The 19,421-nt window shown below is 40.8% G+C and overlaps 1 protein-coding gene across 1 annotated transcript; it reads right to left on the bottom strand.

The window, feature by feature from the left end:
- Nucleotides 1-780: 780 nt before the first annotated feature.
- Nucleotides 781-3,362, bottom strand: LOC131957931 (protein hairy). Its single transcript, XM_059322792.1, has 3 exons — nt 3,059-3,362; nt 2,741-2,836; nt 781-2,560 (listed from the first exon to the last, which is right to left on the bottom strand). The coding sequence occupies exons 1-3, from the start codon at nt 3,116-3,118 to the stop codon at nt 1,418-1,420; spliced, it is 1,299 nt and encodes a 432-aa protein (XP_059178775.1). The 5' UTR covers nt 3,119-3,362; the 3' UTR covers nt 781-1,417.
- Nucleotides 3,363-19,421: the final 16,059 nt, after the last annotated feature.

Raw genomic sequence — 19,421 nt, 5'->3', positions numbered from 1 at the left:
TTTTCTCAACGCAACATGTAGTCTAACTTGCTGCTAATCCTCCCCCCCCCCCCTTGACGTGTATAGAATAGACCGACATGTCGCTAGTGTAAACATTGAGTTCAACTTCAAAAAGTTGAACTGCTTTTAAATATTTTTTTTCCGTAGTTGCAGATCTAGATCTAGTTTCAATCGTAGTAGTAGATCTGGTGGCGAGTTTTGCACTACTTTAAGTTTAGTTGAATAAAACCCATCGATATTCAAGGTCAGAGTCGGTGAATGATTAAAGAGGGCTAGTTCTATCAGAGTATTGTGCCACCAAAAGGCATTATATATCAAAATATTGTGCCACCAAAAGTCATCTCATATATCAATGTTTTATGTCACCAGATGGACTTCTGCACTATAAATGTGTTGTGTCACCCCAAGAGCTCACACATTTTCGTGTTGTCACCAATTCATTTGTGTCACCTTGCAGTAGTGTCACCAGTGTTATGTCACCTGTCTGTTTTCACCCAAGTGGCCCAATCTTACACCTGGAGATTAAGATGCTTACTGTAATGACCTTTCAGCTACACCAGTAACCTTCTAGAACATTCCACTCAGTAGTCATATGACTGTACTTATGTTGATTCGACCCAGACCTCGGTGTATACAGATTAGCAGACAGACCAATCACAAACAGAATAAACTGATTCAAACATACAAACATTACATACAAACATTACATACAAACATTACCAGACCATCACTACACACACGTAATACAGCAACCAAATGAAACAAACAAAGTTGTTTAAAGTTTATATTCATATTGTATTAAAAAACGTTCTCATATCATTAAAGCATTGTAAAACCCTCCAATGGTAGGGAGTAGTACATTATTTGGTCCAATCAAATCACGTGTAGCAAAAAGGTAATAAAAATGATGAAACGATAATGAAGATGATATCACAAATCTCAATGTCAATACAACAAAGCATTAAAGCTCAACATCGACTCTAAAAATATCAAAGTGTCAACAAAAAATATTTGCAACAAAGTTGTCAAAGTATTTATAACGTACAAGGCACTATTTAAAAAAATTTGAATGGTCATTTTATGGGTTATTTTGGAATGTGACAAGTGTTCGTGTTTTCAATAATTCAAAACATCACTAGGAATAATCTTTGACATGGAATTACTAATTTGTAAAAAAAAAATGAACTAAAATTAGCAGAATGTATTTGATTTACATATAACTAGAATGTAAAGATGGAAGTCAGCAACAGGAAGTCACATGATCGTTTTGTAATGGATGATAAAAGTTGCAGATAAATCCAATGAGTTCTTGATTTAGTTTGTAATTGTCAAGTTGTAAAGTTGATATTCTGTCACACAAGGTTGATAGCTGATCACAGGTTGATAAAATTGTTTATTTCAAGTTTTTTTTTCCCCTTTACCATGGGCGCCAGAGACGCTCCTCCCCTAGGGATGAGGCAGGTGAAGTAGAGCCCTCGTGGCGGATGTAGTGCCTGTCGTCCTCCATGACCATGTACTTGAGAGAGGCGCTGTCGTGAGACTTGCGGCCGTCGACGATGACGGAGGTGTAGTTGGATGGGAAGTGGGAGGAGAAGACGCTGTCTTTCATCAGGTACTGGCTGGGGGAGATTTGGTCGTGGGCGTAGCCGGAGGGGACCCGGTGTTCACGGGAGGAGCTGGAGTAGTTGGAGGAGTAGCAGTTTTCTTTACGCGAGTCGTAGTACTGGGGGGACTGGGAGAGGTTGAGTGGTGACGTCATTTCCGACTCTGATGAGGAGGAGGTCATGGAGTATGACCTTGACCTCGGGAGGAAGTCTTCTTCGTGCTGGTAGTAGACGTGTTGCTTGTGGAGTCTGAGGGGGAGGGGGGAGACGGAGCTGTCTCGGAGTGGGGAGGGGGAGGAGGAGGATACGATCTTTTCCTGCTGGGGGGTGGGGAGGCGATGGTTGATGGGCTGGGGGGTGATGTCTTTGGGCGCCTGTAGGGGTAGGGCGAGCTTCTGTTGCTGGACTGGAGGGGAGAGGACTGGTGGGATTTGGATGTGGAGGGGCTGGGTGTATCTGATGTAGGGGGAGGAGTCTGTGGGCTGGTTGCTGGAGGCTGGGGCGTGGGATGAGGTGGAGGATGGTAGATTGGATGGTGATGGTACGATCTGTACTTGTGATGAAGCAGCCAACTGGTGGGCTTTGATTTGATGGTAGGAGCCGTTCACAATCTGTACAATTTGTCCATTGGGCAGCTGGGCACTTTGGTGCCCGGGCACAGGAGCACTGGGCATTGACTTAGTGAAAGATGACTTAGTGGCCTGCTGGACGCAGCTGGACAAGTGACCTATGACCCTGGTCTTGATGTCCTCAGTGAACCCTTGGGACTGACCGATGTATCTCATGACCTCAGCGGCGCACTCCATGAACCCTGCCTGGTATTTGCCGGCTAGGGAGGGGTCGCTGCCAGCTGGGGTCATCTGCTGCTGTTGTTGTTGCTGGCTTTGGAGGTTGCGGAGGTATTTGACCGTCAGCTCCAAAATGTCAGCTTTTTCCAGTTTGTTGAATTGTGAGCTCTGGAGAAATAAGACAACATTTATTAAGCTTTATGTTAATTTAAACTTGTGTTTATAATCTTAAGTTGTTATGAAAGTATTGATGAATATCTAATGTATTGTTAGTTGAAGAGTTATACTGTTGTACAATAACAACAAACAAGTGCGTTTATTTCTGTAAATACGGTAGGGTGTACTTACATCTTTTTTGCTGCTTTGAATGACAAGAGATTTGAGCTGTGAGAGGCTGTCGTTGATACGAGCTCGTCTTCTTTTTTCCATTAAAGGTTTATTTGTCTGGAGAAAACAAACAAAAGTTAATTAAATAATCTAATTAAATTAGGGCTAGTAATGAATTAATTAACGACAAAATACAACGAAAAATTAATTCTATAAACTAGAAATTTAATCAGCTATATTTAATGTTTATATTTAATTATCATAACAAAAATTAAAGAGTAAACAAAAAAAATTGATTAATTAAAATTTAATGAATTATAATTATAAATTTCAACTTACTTTTCTTGCCGAAACTCCAGCTCTAGAAGGCGACGACATAGTCGTGTTTGCCATAGTCATATCCAAAGAGAAAATCAACAGATGGTATCAAGAAATAGAAGGTATCGCTAGCCTAGCAGGCACTAGTCTGAGCACAGATATCCGAAGATGCTGTTCAGATGACGGAGACCGAATGACGAATTCCGATAGAGCGGTGCGGGTTTTATTCGCGTCCTCCAGCGCACGTTCTGTCTCAGGGCTGATCCCCGTCATCAAGCCAGGGGAGGGGGGAGGGAGCGGGGGGCTCTTTATGCCCCGTCTGACACATACCAACACAGCGCGGTGTGAAGTCGAAACTTCACCCTTTCCCACGGTAGATCTATTTGTGGACTTCTTAACCACCAGCCAATCGCCGGGCGGGATCGTGCGCGGCATGCGACAGCTCAAATCCGATTGGCTGAACGCCAGATGTTCTCGTGCGGTGGCCGGAATGGCCGGATACTCTCATGTCAAGCTCTCGAGTCATCGGCTCGGGCGGGATAAATAGAAAAAAAATAGTCGCACGTGCCGGTTAGATTACAGTTCGGTAGGTGGCTGGCTGCGTGTACGGGAATTTGAGCGTGAGAAATTTTAAGAGGGGGGAGACAAAAACCACTTGTTGAGGGGTCGTCTGCTGGGGACTGAAATAATTAGTTAAAACAAAGATAAAACTAACACGTTATGTTTTACATCTGTTTAACAGTTGTATCCAACGCATATTAAGGTATACGTTAAGAAACAATTTAAAAAAAAATGTTGTAAATACAAAAATTAAATACCCACGGGGCAACAAAACGAGACTATTGGTTTTGAAATTCTGTGTTGATTTGAATTTAAGCTTAACTATTTTATTTTATAGCCTAGCGTCAGTATTGTGCTTGAAGTTTCTTAAAATCGTAAGACATATGACAAGCTAAGATAAGATATAGACCTACTTATATGCTTATTTTAAACCACCAACACGATTTCGTTTAAATAAGTAGTTTAAAAAACGTATGCTTATACGAGTATTTTTTTTTACCCTTATATTTTCGTAAACATTATGATAAATGTGTTAAAACGCATCAGTTGCGTCAATATTTAGGTGGAACATTTCACCGCAAAAGCAGAGGAGAACCTAAAAAAATAGATGTCCATTGTATAGGAGCCGCGAGAAGGATTAAGTGACAGTCTGCGCACTGTGGGAAAACCACGCCTCCTCGGCCCCCACTGTAATATTCTGATTGTTGTGTAAACAGAGACCGCAGATAAGGCATTCCGACAGTTGACAAACTGGATCTACGGTTCACCGCTGTGGTCATTGTTAGGGTTGGGGGGCTAATTTCTATGTAGGTACTGTTGGGGGTGGGTGAGGCTTATGTAAACGTATGGGTGGTGTCAGATGAGAACGTATGCGATGTGTTATGTCAACGAATTTAAGCAGCTTGATAGCACGGTGGTTGGGATTCATGCTTTGGGGGTATGAATCTATCCTGGCTAAATTAGGTGCTCATTAATTGTTCAGTAATTAGTCTCATTTTATTTACAGCAATTAGACCTTGTAAATTGTAATCTCCAAGCGTGTCGCCTAAGCTCTGATGTAGTTGTACTTACATTTTTACTGCTTTAAAGTATTTTTTGACGCAATAAAAAAAGAAAAAGAGTCGCATTCTTGAAACCTAATTTGTAACCCATCTTCACCCTCAACAATAACATGCATTTTCTTCTCAGTTCAACTGGTGGTGCAATAATGGTGACAAGAGAGAGGGGTGAGGGGGGGGTGGCAGGCCCTAAATGATGACACAATATCCTCATACGTTTATTTTACTACCAACATTATTTACTTAAACACTGCGATTAATTCTGAGTGACTATTCAGTCAATAGAAAATAAACACATTCATTTCCAGCACTAAGTTAACATATAAAATAGTTTTGCTTTAGTCTTTACAACTAACAATTCTGTGATAAACAGCAAGTCTATTTTATTTACTGCTGAAAAAAAAAATTAATTATAAAAAATATGGTACAAACGTAGCACCATACTTTTCTCTCGCTCATATTTCATGTTTTTTTTTTCGAGGAGTTTAATGATTTAATGGGAGCGATCCCAAAAACCGAGCCTGGGAAAGTGTCTTGTCCTCGAGCCGAGTGTGACACCATCTGTTGACATGGTCAGCGTTAAGTGGTCAACATTCTTGAGGCCAGTGGTCAGTCTAAGCACGACTCTGCTCCGCGACGAACAAACGAGTAAATAAAAGTGAAAATAAAAAGTTTTGGAATGTTGTTGAGTTAAAAAAAAATACTTCAATCCGAAATATTGCCGATGATTACTATACTTCTGAATTTTCCTTCGCGACCACTAGCAAAAAGAAAAAAAAGACATCAACACAGACGTAGGGCCTACACATATATTTTTTAAAAGAGTTAGCCATTTTGGATTGGAGTCATACCTACCTACCTATTATATAAAAGGAATGCGATTTCAATAGCCTAGTCAAAATGTAAACAAACTCCAAACAGAACGGGGGCCTCGGATTTTAATCTATTCAACCACATTCAAAACTCTCTCATTAAGTCATCCACCCCCCTGCCCAACCTTACCCAGACCCCCCCCCCCCCCCCCCCACCTCAACTAATTTCTCCTCCGTTTTCTCACCGGCTTTACCTTTTGAGCGACGTTCACCGGCCCCACAACAATGGCAGCAACCAGTTTTCCCACACTCCGATCTGCGGTCTGTCCATCTTTAGGGTCGCGTTCCCACCACCGCCAGCGCATTCCCCCCTATTCTCCTAACCACCTGTTATTACTCCGGATCGTGGCAGTGTATGAATAGGCTCCACCCACCCACCCGCTCTCCCTAATTTTTTATAATGGACCGGCCGAAACGTTCATCTCCCCACCTCGCGCTGAACCTTTTTAAAAAAAAAAAAAATATTTTATAGTTCTCTCCCCTTCTAGCTTCCCCCTTTCCCCCCACCTTACACCACCCGCTCGTGCAGTCTCGCGACAAAGCAAAAACTGAACGTGGGAAAATTTTCTTCTCGGCTGTGTCGACATACCATCGTTCGCCCTCCGGTTGGCCCCCCATTGTTGAGACGCGGGCACGCGACCGGCTGAATCTTTTCACCGCTTTTCACGCGGTGGGGGGAAAGAAAAAAAAATGGTGTCCCTATGGTACGCCGACGTACGAGACTGTTTTCAACATTGTATTATTCAGTGGACAAGCTCGCTGCACGGCTGAAGTAAGTTACGAAAATAACTCGCTGATCTATTTCAATAGGGTGACACTGAAGAAAAAAAAATTGCAACCAGAGAAACAGATTCTACTGGTAGAAATCTGCCCACGCAAATTGTAAAAGAAGTTTTTTTTTTGTCCTGTTGTTGAAGAGGAGCTTGTTGATTAGCCGTACCCACTTTGTGCAGTTTGTACTTCATGTCTGACAAAGACCATTAGGACACTATATTGGTTTGGTTTATAGACACGCATTTTAAAAAGTAACCTTTAAAAAAAAAGTAAATGACCTTGAGAATTTAAAAGTGAACTTATCCATTATAGGGTAAAGTAAAAAGTAAAGAAACATCTTTAGACCTAGCGATCCATAAGGCAGATGAAGAAGAGTTAATGTTTCTTGACCTCGGCAGATGAAGGGAAGGCGTGGTCAGCACTATTCCCACCCGCCTTTACCTTTCCTAACACGAGTTAGGTATCCATTAGAGCTGGGTGGACTCAAGAACGTTCTACTAACTAGGACCCGGATTTGAACTCGAGACTTACGGGTTAGCAGCCTAGGGTACTAAAAGGGATTGAGCCATGGTTGTTGTTAAATAAATACAAAATGTGTTGTCTGCCAAATGTCATGTTATCGTTTGCCGGTAACGTTACTATCACGAGACCCGTACATCTGAAACCCAACATTATTGCCTGCCGTAAATTCATATTCTAATCCCAGATGTTCATCCCAACATTTAATTACAGCTATTCTAGATACCATCTACATGCTAATTATTTTATGGTTTGGGGATTGGTTTATCAAGATGCATTGATCGATTAGTGTGAAAAAATAAATAGTTTTCTTTAGTAAAATAGAAAAAAAAATGTACTTAAGGATCGTATACGTAGGTCTTTTATAATTTTATCAGCGTTTCTTTCAGACATTTTTCTCAGGGGAAAGGGGGGTGGTAGTAGTCGGACACTGATTAAAGTACATATTTTCTATATACATTATATGTATTTTCTATTTCTTTCGGGGGGAGGGGGGGGGGAGGAGGATTGGACGCTTGGACGATTCGAGAAGCAGTGCCCCCACCCCCCTCGAAATGTATAAAAAAAAACTGTCCATTATACAAGTATACAAGACAGAGTACTATGTACAACGGTGGTGTCGACTTGTTCACCCATCTATACATGAAAGCAAATTCATTATGACATCAAAGTCTTCTCTACCCGTACCCTAAGTACCACCACTACTTGATCAACCACCCCCATCACGACCTCATTACTGTGACACCCGATATCCTTGAACCGGAATTCGTTACAAAATTATCTGCTCGTGCCGATTTAGATACATGACTGAAATCTTTAGATACATGACTGAAATCTTTAGATACATGACTGAAATCTTTAGGTACATGACTGAAATCTTTAGGTACATGACTGAAATCTTTAGGTACATGACTGAAATCTTTAGGTACATGACTGAAATCTTTAGGTACATGACTGAAATCTTTAGGTACATGACTGAAATCTTTAGGTGCATGACTGAAATCTTTAGGTGCATGACTGAAATCTTTAGGTGCATGACTGAAATCTTTAGGTGCATGACTGAAATCTTTAGGTGCATGACTGAAATCTTTAGGTACATGGCTGAAATCTTTAGGTACATGACTGAAATCTTTAGGTGCATGACTGAAATCTTTAGGTGCATGACTGAAATCTTTAGGTGCATGACTGAAATCTTTAGGTGCATGACTGAAATCTTTAGGTGCATGACTGAAATCTTTAGGTGCATGACTGAAATCTTTAGGTGCATGACTGAAATCTTTAGGTACATGACTGAAATCTTTAGGTACATGACTGAAATCTTTAGGCACATGACTGAAATCTTTAGGCACATGACTGAAATCTTTAGGCACATGACTGAAATCTTTAGGTACATGACTGAAATCTTTAGGTACATGACTGAAATCTTTAGGTACATGACTGAAATCTTTAGGTACATGACTGAAATCTTTAGGTACATGACTGAAATCTTTAGGCACATGACTGAAATCTTTAGGCACATGACTGAAATCTTTAGGCACATGACTGAAATCTTTAGGCACATGACTGAAATCTTTAGGCACATGGCTGAAATCTTTAGGCACATGACTGAAATCTTTAGGTACATGACTGAAATCTTTAGGTACATGACTGAAATCTTAAGGTACATGACTGAAATCTTTAGGCACATGACTGAAATCTTTAGGCACATGACTGAAATCTTTAGGTACATGACTGAAATCTTTAGGTACATGACTGAAATCTTTAGGCACATGACTGAAATCTTTAGGCACATGACTGAAATCTTTAGGCACATGACTGAAATCTTTAGATACAGACTGAAATCTTTAGGCACATGACTGAAATCTTTAGATACATGACTGAAATATTTAGACACATGACTAAAATCTTCAGATACATGACTGAAATCTTTAGATACATGACTGAAATCTTTAGATACATGACTGAAATCTTTAGATACATGACTGAAATCTTTAGATACATGACTGAAATCTTTAGATACATGACTGAAATCTTTAGATACATGACTGAAATCTTTAGATACATGAGTGAAATCTTTAGATACATGAGTGAAATCTTTAGATACATGACTGAAATCTTTAGATACATGACTGAAATCTTTAGATACATGACTGAAATCTTTAGATACATGACTGAAATCTTTAGATACATGACTGAAATCTTTAGATACATGACTGAAATCTTTAGATACATGTCTGAAATCTTTAGATACATGACTGAAATCTTTAGGTGCATGACTGAAATCTTTAGGCACATGACTGAAATCTTTAGGTATATGACTGAAATCTTTAGATACATGACTGAAATCTTTAGATACATGACTGAAATCTTTAGATACATGACTGAAATCTTTAGATACATGAGTGAAATCTTTAGATACATGACTGAAATCTTTAGATACATGACTGAAATCTTTAGATACATGAGTGAAATCTTTAGATACATGAGTGAAATCTTTAGATACATGACTGAAATCTTTAGATACATGACTGAAATCTTTAGATACATGACTGAAATCTTTAGATACATGACTGAAATCTTTAGATACATGACTGAAATCTTTAGATACATGACTGAAATCTTTAGATACATGTCTGAAATCTTTAGATACATGACTGAAATCTTTAGATACATGACTGAAATCTTTAGATACATGACTGAAATCTTTAGATACATGACTGAAATCTTTAGATACATGACTGAAATCTTTAGATACATGACTGAAATCTTTAGATACATGACTGAAATCTTTAGATACATGACTGAAATCTTTAGGTACATGACTGAAATCTTTAGACACATGACTGAAATCTTTAGATACATGACTGAAATCTTTAGGTACATGACTGAAATCTTTAGGTACATGACTGAAATCTTTAGATACATGACTGAAATCTTTAGGTACATGACTGAAATCTTTAGGTACATGACTGAAATCTTTAGGTACATGACTGAAATCTTTAGGTACATGACTGAAATCTTTAGGTACATGACTGAAATCTTTAGGTACATGACTGAAATCTTTAGGTACATGACTGAAAGCTTTAGGTACATGACTGAAATCTTTAGGTACATGACTGAAATCTTTAGGTACATGACTGAAATCTTTAGGCACATGACTGAAATCTTTAGATACATGACTGAAATCTTTAGATACATGACTGAAATCTTTAGGTACATGACTGAAATCTTTAGATACATGACTGAAATCTTTAGGCACATGACTGAAATCTTTAGATACATGACTGAAATCTTTAGGTACATGACTGAAATCTTTAGGTACATGACTGAAATCTTTAGATATATGACTGAAATCTTTAGATACATGACTGAAATCTTCAGATACATGACTGAAATCTTTAGATACATGACTGAAATCTTTAGGTACACGACTCAATTTTCCCGGGGGGGGGGGGGGACACTGGAAAAAGTATATATTTTCTACATAAATTCCATTTCGTTCGAGGGGGGGGGGGGGGGGGGAGGGGGAATGGAAAAAAAGTCACAGGAAATAAAAAACACAGAAAAAAGTCAGTTTTTGCTAGGAAAAAAAAGTCACAGATAAAAAGTAACAGTGGAGAAATTTTATCGGAAAAAAAGTCACAGAAATAAAGTCACAGAAAAAAGTCACAAAAATCTTTTTAAAAATATTTTTATTAATTTGTTAAGAATTGTAAAATTGTGTATGTTTATTGTTGTGGGTTGTATTTTTTTGATAGCATAAATTATTTATAGACGTTAAAAGCATTATGATTTATAACAATAGTAAGTAAAAATACTCTAAGATAATTAACTCAACAATCTCAACATTGTCCTAATGTATTTTGTGTTGTTGACGTTATGCGTCAATGACAGCCTTTGAACCTTGTCGGCTTTCTGTTTTGATCCTAAGTTGTGTTATGTAATGGGCGTGAAAAATGTGGGCAGTAAAGGTGGTTGAACTAAACATAACTGTTGTTGCCATGAGTTGAGGGCAGCAAGTCAGATGTACTTACCATTTCACGGTAATTTAATATTGGTATTAAAAAAAAACACGAAGAAAAACGTGGACTTTGGAGCATTCTATTAAATGCTACTAAACCTAAGTTTAAAATAATTACAATCTACATACTTCATAATAAATATTTTTAGATGAATTCTAAAAATTCCTATGCGTATATAGCCTACACACATTACATTACATTTAATTAATCCTAAGTTAATTTGCACTCTCTAAATATTTAATACATAAAAGTATTAACAAATATCATGCAAATATATATTTGTGACTTTTTTTCCTGTGACTTTTTTTCCTGTGACTTTTTTTCTGTGTTTTTTTTTCCTGTGTTTTTTTTTACCTGTGACTTTTTTTCCTACAATCGGTGGGGGAGGGGGGCGATGTAGACTTCCCCGAATGATACCTGGAAGAAACTCTGATTCCAACAAATCCAGACTCACGCTAAACTCAAAGATACCAGTAGAAAAACATACTTCTATATGCACTACCTTACTTTTATTATAGTCTACCTGAGTTGTTCACAAGAACAACAAGAAGAAGAACAAGAACAAGAACAACAAAAACACCAACAACAGTGTAGATTAACTCTACTGTACCAACCAATCATCTATTACAGCTGGTAATTATTTGTCGATTTTTACAACCCAACACTAGTTCTAGACCTGATAAACTTTTGGGCTTTACCTAAGTTTAACCCTAACTGGAGCCAATAACCCTAACTTAAGTAAGATATAACCCTAACTTTAAACCGTACCCTAACCTCAATTTTACACCTGACCCTAACCTTAGCTTTAACTTAACCATAGAAGTAAGAGTCAGCCCGTAAACTATCCCTAACTTAAGACTTCACCCTAACCTTATCTTAACCCTAGAAGTAAGAGTCAGCCCGTAAACTATCCCTAACTTAAGACTTCACCCTAACCTTATCTTAACCCTAGAAGTAAGAGTCAGCCCGTAAACTATCCCTAACTTAAGACTTCACCCTAACCTTATCTTAACCCTAGAAGTAAGAGTCAGCCCGTAAACTATCCCTAACTTAAGATTTAACCCTAACCTTATCTTAACCGTAGCTTGAGATCCAACCCTAACTTTAGACCTTTCCGTAAACCCAACTTTAAACCTGACCTTAACTCTAGACCTAACCGTAACCCAAACATTAGACCAGTAGCGTAGCGAGGGGGGGGGGGGGGTGGACATATGTCCCCAGGCGCCGACCTTAGGGGGCGCCAAAATGAGTCGGAAAAATAAATTGAGAGGTTAAGGGGGGTGCAAATCGAAAGTTTGAGGGGCGGGGTGCAAATGGAAATCTCGAGGGGGGGGGGTGCAAATCGAAAGTTTGAGGGGGGGGGGGTGCAAATGGAAATCTCGAGGGGGGGGGGGGTGCAAATCGAAAAGTTTGTCCCCGGCTGCCGGGAAGGGTCGCTACGCCTCTGCATGAGACCTAACCCTAACTTTAGAACTAACTCTAATCTTAGAATTTACCTAACCCTAACCTAGGAATGCACCATAAAACCCGCACTTCTCGTTATAAACAACCGCTGACCGAGAAGCACCTAATACATCAACACGAATGTTAAACAAAGGAAGGGAGGGGGGAGGAAATCTATTGTTGTTGTTGTTGTGGACCTAAACAATACCATTAGCCGACCCCTGGAGAAGTTATGTCACGAATCCGGAAATGCACTGACGAGAACAAGACGCCATTGTGCGCATGTGCAGTTGTTGGTTGCCAGATTTCATGTCGGTGGACGGTTCCCAAGATACGTCATAACATTTGCCAGTTAAGCTATGACACACAAGGACATTGGGGGTGAGGGTGAGGGGAGGCGGACACAGGGTGGGGAAGGGGCTGAAGTACTGTTCCGTTATAAGGCACCATGCAGTGCAGTTTTTTTTTCTTGCAGCCTTTAGCAAGCTTGTTTGGGGGGACATCTTGTGTGGGGAGGCATGGCATTTGTCTGTGGTCATGTTGTATGTGGAAGATATCTCGCAGCCGTCATATCGAACTTATTTTCCTTGTGCATTTCTACCTAACCACATAGTGTCCTTATCGCATAGTGCCCTAACCACTTAGTTCCCTAACCTTTTAGTGCCCTAACCACTTAGTTCCCTAACCTTTTAGTGCCCTAACAAACAACTGCCTTAACTAACTAATGCCCTAACCACATAGTGCCCTAACCACATAGTGCCCTAGCAAACTAGTGCCCTAGCAAACTAGTGCCCTAACCACATAGTGCCCTAACAAACTAGTGCCCTAACCACATAGTGCCCTAACCACATAGTGTCCTAACCACATAGTGCCCTAACAAACTAGTGCCCTAACCACATAGTGCCCTAACAAACTAGTGCCCTAACCACATAGTGCCCTAACCACATAGTGCCCTAACAAACTAGTGCCCTAACCACATAGTGCCCTAACCACATAGTGCCCTAACCACATAGTGCCCTAACAAACTAGTGCCCTAACAAACTAGTGCCCTAACAAACTAGTGCCCTAACCACATAGTGCCCTAACCACATAGTGGCCTAACCACATAGTGGCCTAACAAACTAGTGCCCTAACAACATAGTGCCCTAACCACATAGTGTCCTAACCACATAGTGTCCTAACCACATAGTGTCCTAACCACATAGTGCCCTAACCACATAGTGTCCTAACCACATAGTGCCCTAACCACATAGTGCCCTAACCACATAGTGCCCTAACCACATAGTGTCCTAACCACTTAGATCCTTAACCACTTAGAATCCTAACCAGTGCCCGAACTCCACAAAGACAAAACCATGTACCCGCACCTGATTGTATCGTGTAATCGGTGATCACATTGAGCTCTTTACGGTACCATCTTAAGGTACCCACTCTCATCACTTTAACGGTACCCACTCTCATCACTCTAACGGTACCCACTCTCATCACTCTAACGGTACACACACTCTCACCAGTCTTACGGTACCCACTCTCATCACTCTAACGGTACCCACTCTCATCACTCTAACGGTACCCACTCTCACTGTACCTATTCTCACCAGTTTTATGGTACCCCCAGTCACCAGTGCTTAGCCTCCCATTATAATCACTGACTGTCGGTAAAACTATACTACTATACTTTATCTTATACTCCTATCGTACTACTAATAATCTCGAACCCCTCTCCCCCGCACCCCCACCCCCGATTTCCTGTACATGCGCAGTGCTATAGGAAGTAAACGTGAAATGTTTGCCCTTTAAAAACACGTGAACGCAGGGGTCGTACCCCCCATAATCCCCCGGTAATTAGTTGATAATAGCAGTGTGTGCGCATGTCACAGCATGGGGGTTCACTTCCGGTCTCGTAAGGTCACAGGCATACATTATGTTATTACCGCTAAGCGGTGTCACTATATTGGCCGTGTGGGAAAGTTAAAATAAAACCTGCGCAATTGTTAATCCATGTTGGTTGACGTACCCCCCCCCCACATTAAAACAAATCAAGCAATAAATAGTAACACATTTTGGCTACCTATTTTACATTTCTAATCCGTTTCGCCCCTCCAGTGTTTCTTCCAGACTTTTTTCTCCGGGGGGGCACTTGAAATCTTCGGGGGGGCGGTAAACTTTCTTCGGGGGGGCGGACACTGTTAAAAGTATATATTTTCTATATAAATTTTATAAATTTCATTTCGTTCGGGGGGGCGGTAAAAATTTTTCGGGGGGGGGGCAAAGCCCCCCCCGAAGAGATGCCTGGAAGAAACTCTGCGCCCCTCCCCCCCCTTCTCCCCCCCTCCCATTTTAAAGCACCCACTGATTTTTAATCAAATTTTCGTACATATTTTTATTTTAAAACTAAAAACACCATACCAAAATTTTGCTTCATTTTCATTATTTCCTTATGTTGGACAAATGAGCCAGTACGTTGGGTCTAGGGTGGGGGGGTGGTGTGGGGGGGGGGGGGGGGGTCAGCTTGACCCCAATTAAAAAGACCTGCGGGTTCCCATTCTATGGGGTGTCGAGTTCACAGAGCAACTTTTGGCATTTCAAACGATGCTTTAAATCAGGGGTCTCCAAACTTTTCAGTCCGAGGGCCGCATCAACTATCAAATTTCAGTTCAGGGGCCAGTTTCTTCCAGGCGTCTTTGATTTTTCTGGGCAAAGTTCCTAAGCCATCACCAACTAACGATTTTTCCTTGGACAAAAAATATATCCGCGGGCCGGATGAGAGGACTTCGCGGGCCGCATTCGGCCCGCGGGCCGTAGTTTGGAGACCCCTGCTTTAAATCGTTGCTTTTGTTTATGAAGTACCAATACAGTTGTTAATGTGTAGTTTTAAAATATTTTAAGATGGTTCGGTTTATTCAAGTTTATTGGCTAAAATTAGTCAACCAAGGGAGCGAACCTCGACAAAATTTGACCGTTGAGATAATCCGGTGTTCATGAATTAACGCCCTTTACAATGGTGCCATTTTCTATGTTAATAAATAAACGTGTGGTTTCAAAATAGATCCGGACATAGTCTTTTTGGGGTGGGGTTGGCTAAGTAAATGAATACGTCTTTGGGGAGAGGGGATGGCGAGGTCCTAATATCCCTCCCCAAATGTTGACCATTAAAACTAACATGGGAATTTTTTAAACATTACAAATAAGCAAATTAAAAAAAAAACAAATTGCTTGACTTGTAGAACGTATAGATGTTGACATTTGCAGGAGGCACAGGACCGTTCTTTTTTATGGTTTTGGTGCTTGTAAAAATATTTGGGTGTCGGCGACGTTTTAATGGGACGTTTTTATGGGAGGGGAGTGGTGTGTCTTGATCACGGGGTAGGGAGGGGGGGGGGGTCTTATTTATTGTCCCGTGTCCGTGCAGACGTCAAGACCTACGTGCGTACCGGAGGTGTGCAATACGTCACAGCGCGTGGCCAGCCGGTCACGTGACATAGGTACAAACGACTGAACGGATCCGGTGTGGTCACGACCCGGGTCGTGCCGGGGCTGACCTGACCCTGCTTGACCTTGACGTCCACAGGTAGGTGGTGGTGATGGGGGGGGGGGGGGGGTTCTGTGTGACCAGGGGGGGGGGGGCAGATTAATGCTTTAGAAAAGAAAAGAGCGCAGAGATTCACGATACAGTACATTTACTATCCATCATCTCAAGACGCTGACTTGGCGTCTGCATCCCACCGGAAGTGGAGGCAAACCGCACCACGCGCCATTTTCGTATCGTTACCCTCCACGACAGCCGTCTCACATTTGTTTTACAGCACGCTCTAGCACACAAGGCATCCAGTTTAAACCGGAAGTTAAACATTCAATGTCCAGTTGATCTAATAGTTAAACCGTTTTTCTTGCGCCCATCGTTAAACTGCCCACGTGCCCATTAAGTAACAAATGACGTCATAATGGTATGACGTCATTTGTCACTTAAACGTATGGTTGATTTCTACCACAAGACCTCATTCGATTTTCACAGGTCACAAAAAGATAGGCATCCTCAAACAACACCAGTTTCAATTAGGGGAGGGCGGGTGGGTCGCCAAAAGGGTTAAACAATTAATTTGAAAGCTCATTTTAAGCTGAAGTATTGAACTAATCACAGTCAAAGCTGCGAAAATAAACGACAACAGAGGCTGTACACACTGATTTAACAATATTGTGACACCAAAATAGAAAATGTCACGGGATAATAACTTGTAAGAAGCGCTACAAACCTTTCCAACCGGGTGGGGGGGGGGGTACTCTTTCACAGACAGAAATAACTATATATAGAAATGGCAGGGAGGGAGGGGCGCAAAATTTATAGTCTGCCCCGGGCGCCGGAATATGTCGTTACGCCTCTGACCAATTTCAACCCCCTCCCGCAAGAATTTAAAAAATACTGAGTGTATGCTACGGCTCATTTCCTACCAGCCCCCCCCCCTCCCCGACACACATTGTCAACGTGTGTGTGTGAGGGGGGGGGGGGGGGTTGTAGCTCACAAAGATGACAGATTAGTGATAGATATAAATCCCATACAATAATCTTTGCATCTTTCCGAGTCCGCTGGAGATATGTGGTTGCAGCCCTTTGCTCCCCAGGGGCCACACAGGAATGATGATGATGATGAATCTTTGCATCCCTACCAAAAATTATACTGGCGTACTTTCCCTTTGTTGTGTTATTACCTTTAAATAAAGGACCATACTATTATACTAATAAAAATCGGTAATATTATAAATCACTAGCAGGATGGGAACAAGTTGAGCCACTAGATGGTAGAACTGGGAGGGTGGGGTAAAAAGTTAGCACTGCTGATTGTATTTTTCACAATGGTCCAGGTAATTCTATTATAGAGAAATCTTCTGGAAATAATGGGTGCTTGGCTGTTGGTAGTATAAGATAGTAGCTATCGATTCTTGCTCGTGTAAACACAAACCCTGTTTTCAGCTAAACGCTAACCCAAGTCCTACTTTAACCCTAACCAAGTCCTACTTTAACCCTAACCAAGTCCTACTTTAACCCTAGCCCAAGTCAAGTATATTGCCAGAAATCGATACTACAATACTACTAGCAACTAACTATACATATTTTCAGAAGGGTCCATTGTCGAACGCTGGTTGGAAAATACTCTACTGTTGCTTACCTTGACGTCACATGCTCCTGTCTTTGAGAGTGAGATAGCTCAGCCCAATCGGGTACCTGGCGTAGTTTGCGGTATGATGGTTGTGATTCCATGTAGTGGTATAGGACACAGATTTATTCTTACTTCGGCTGATTACTTACACAAATCTACCGTGTGACTGTGTTGTCGTTAGTCGCCTTGAAAGAACGTATTGATTTGTATTCATAATACTCGGTGAGTTGTATTCATAACACTCAGTGAGTTGTATTCATAGCACTCAGTGAGTTGTATTCATGTCTAGACGGAATTAGTGAGTTGTTTTGATTATTCCGTGTTTAAACTAGACCCAATGGTTTACATTGGGTATGGTTTACATTGGGTACTCTCGAATGGACGATTGAATAGTTTATGAATGTACAGTGTTATTAAAACATAAGTGATTATACAAACTGGTTTGTGTGGGTTTTGTATGACTTTTCAGAGTGAAGGTATTTGTTTTTATTTTTTAGTTTTTGTAACTTAAGAAAACTAATTTTCCCCTTTGGGGTCATCCATAAATGACGTCACACTCGTAGGGGGGAGGGGGGCGGGGGTCCGTAATTTTGTGACGGTGTGTGATGAGGGGGAGGGGTTCAGATGTTTCGACGTCACATTTTTACATTATAAAAAAGCAATGTTAGAAAACGAATTTTAGACCTTGTTTCGCGTTTTAGATAACTGTTTTAATAAATTGTAATAGTTTAGACAAGATTTTAGAAAAATATCGATGTTTTAAAAAAAATTCAACTGCAATTTTGAGGGGGGGGGGGGGGGGTGTAGCTTGAGGTGTGTAATAGATTGAAATAATTGTGAGGTCAAGGGAACTCACTCTTCTGTATTAGTATTATATTTATATTGTTATCTTGAGTGATGTCCCTTACATGTTGTTATCTATAAATAGTTCTCTCTCGCCACTCACTTCCTCTCTTTGCATCATGGCGTCTGTAAATAAAGATTGTTAACACCAACGCGGCTTCTCGTCATGGTTTGTCAATCTACCTCATTTGGCGACGAAGGATAAACATCTACTAGAAAGAGCACCTATTTACGCAAAAAAGAGGTTTGCTAGAGCTTATTAGCTAATTATTTCTAGAATTATGGCGCTGTATGGCCAAATAAATCAATTTGATTCGAATGATGAAATCATTCAGGATTACCTAGAGAGGTTAAGCTTTTACCTAGAAGCTAACGACGTGACGATAGAAGCCAAAAAGAGAGCTGTTTTGTTAACAGTCATAGGGCCTCAACAATTTAGGCTACTAAAGGACTTATGCGCACCAGCTAGTCCAGATACCAAGAGCTTTAACGAGCTGAGCAAATTGCTAACAGACCACCATGCGCCTACCCCATCAAAGTTTCTATGTAGAGTTAGATTTGACAGTAGGACTCGTCAACCAAACGAGTCAATATCAGAATATGTTGCTGCTTTACGTCATTTAAGTAGATTCTGTGAATTTGGAGAAACGCTGTCTGACAGACTATGTGAAAATTTTGTGACAGGTGTAAACAGCCCTGATATTCAAAGAAAGTTGCTGCTCGAGTCAGATCTAAAATTGGAAAAAGCAATACAACTTGCAATGTCATTCCAACAGTCATCAGATGCGGCGAGATCTTTAGCACCTTCAGAGATCCATGCAGTAAACAGCAGGTTAGTCAATAAACATCAACCCCATCAGAGCATTCCAACTTATGCTAAACAGCCTGCTCGTTCAAATCCTAGATCTAAATCTAGTAATAATTATCAAAAATGTCATCGATGCAAGGGTCCCCATGCATCTCATCGGTGCAAGTTCAAGTTAGCTACTTGTTATAAGTGCAGTGAGCAAGGTCACATTGCTAAGGCCTGCTTCGCAAAGTCTTCGTCTGTTGCTAAATCTAGCCAGTCAAGACAGTACCGCAACCAAAGGCAGCACTATGTTAACTCTCACCAAGACTACCTAACCCAACCAATG

The sequence above is a fragment of the Physella acuta genome, unplaced genomic scaffold, assembly GCF_028476545.2.
Source record: "Physella acuta isolate Inbredline_101_S28 unplaced genomic scaffold, ASM2847654v3 ptg001279l, whole genome shotgun sequence".
NCBI classification, from domain to species: domain Eukaryota; kingdom Metazoa; phylum Mollusca; class Gastropoda; family Physidae; genus Physella; species Physella acuta.
Note: the sequence above shows the minus strand (reverse complement) of the source record. Positions and strands in the feature narration are given on the sequence as shown.

Excerpts from the sequence above, each read along its gene's own strand:
- LOC131957931 (XM_059322792.1), bottom strand. The coding sequence starts at position 3,118 with ATGACTATGGCAAACACGACTATGTCGTCGCCTTCTAGAGCTGGAGTT. Across the intron at positions 2,837-3,058 it reads CTGGAGTTTCGGCAAGAAAA|ACAAATAAACCTTTAATGGA; the intron begins GTAAGTTGAAAT and ends TGTTTTCTCCAG. Across the intron at positions 2,561-2,740 it reads TTCAAAGCAGCAAAAAAGAT|AGCTCACAATTCAACAAACT; the intron begins GTAAGTACACCC and ends TTATTTCTCCAG.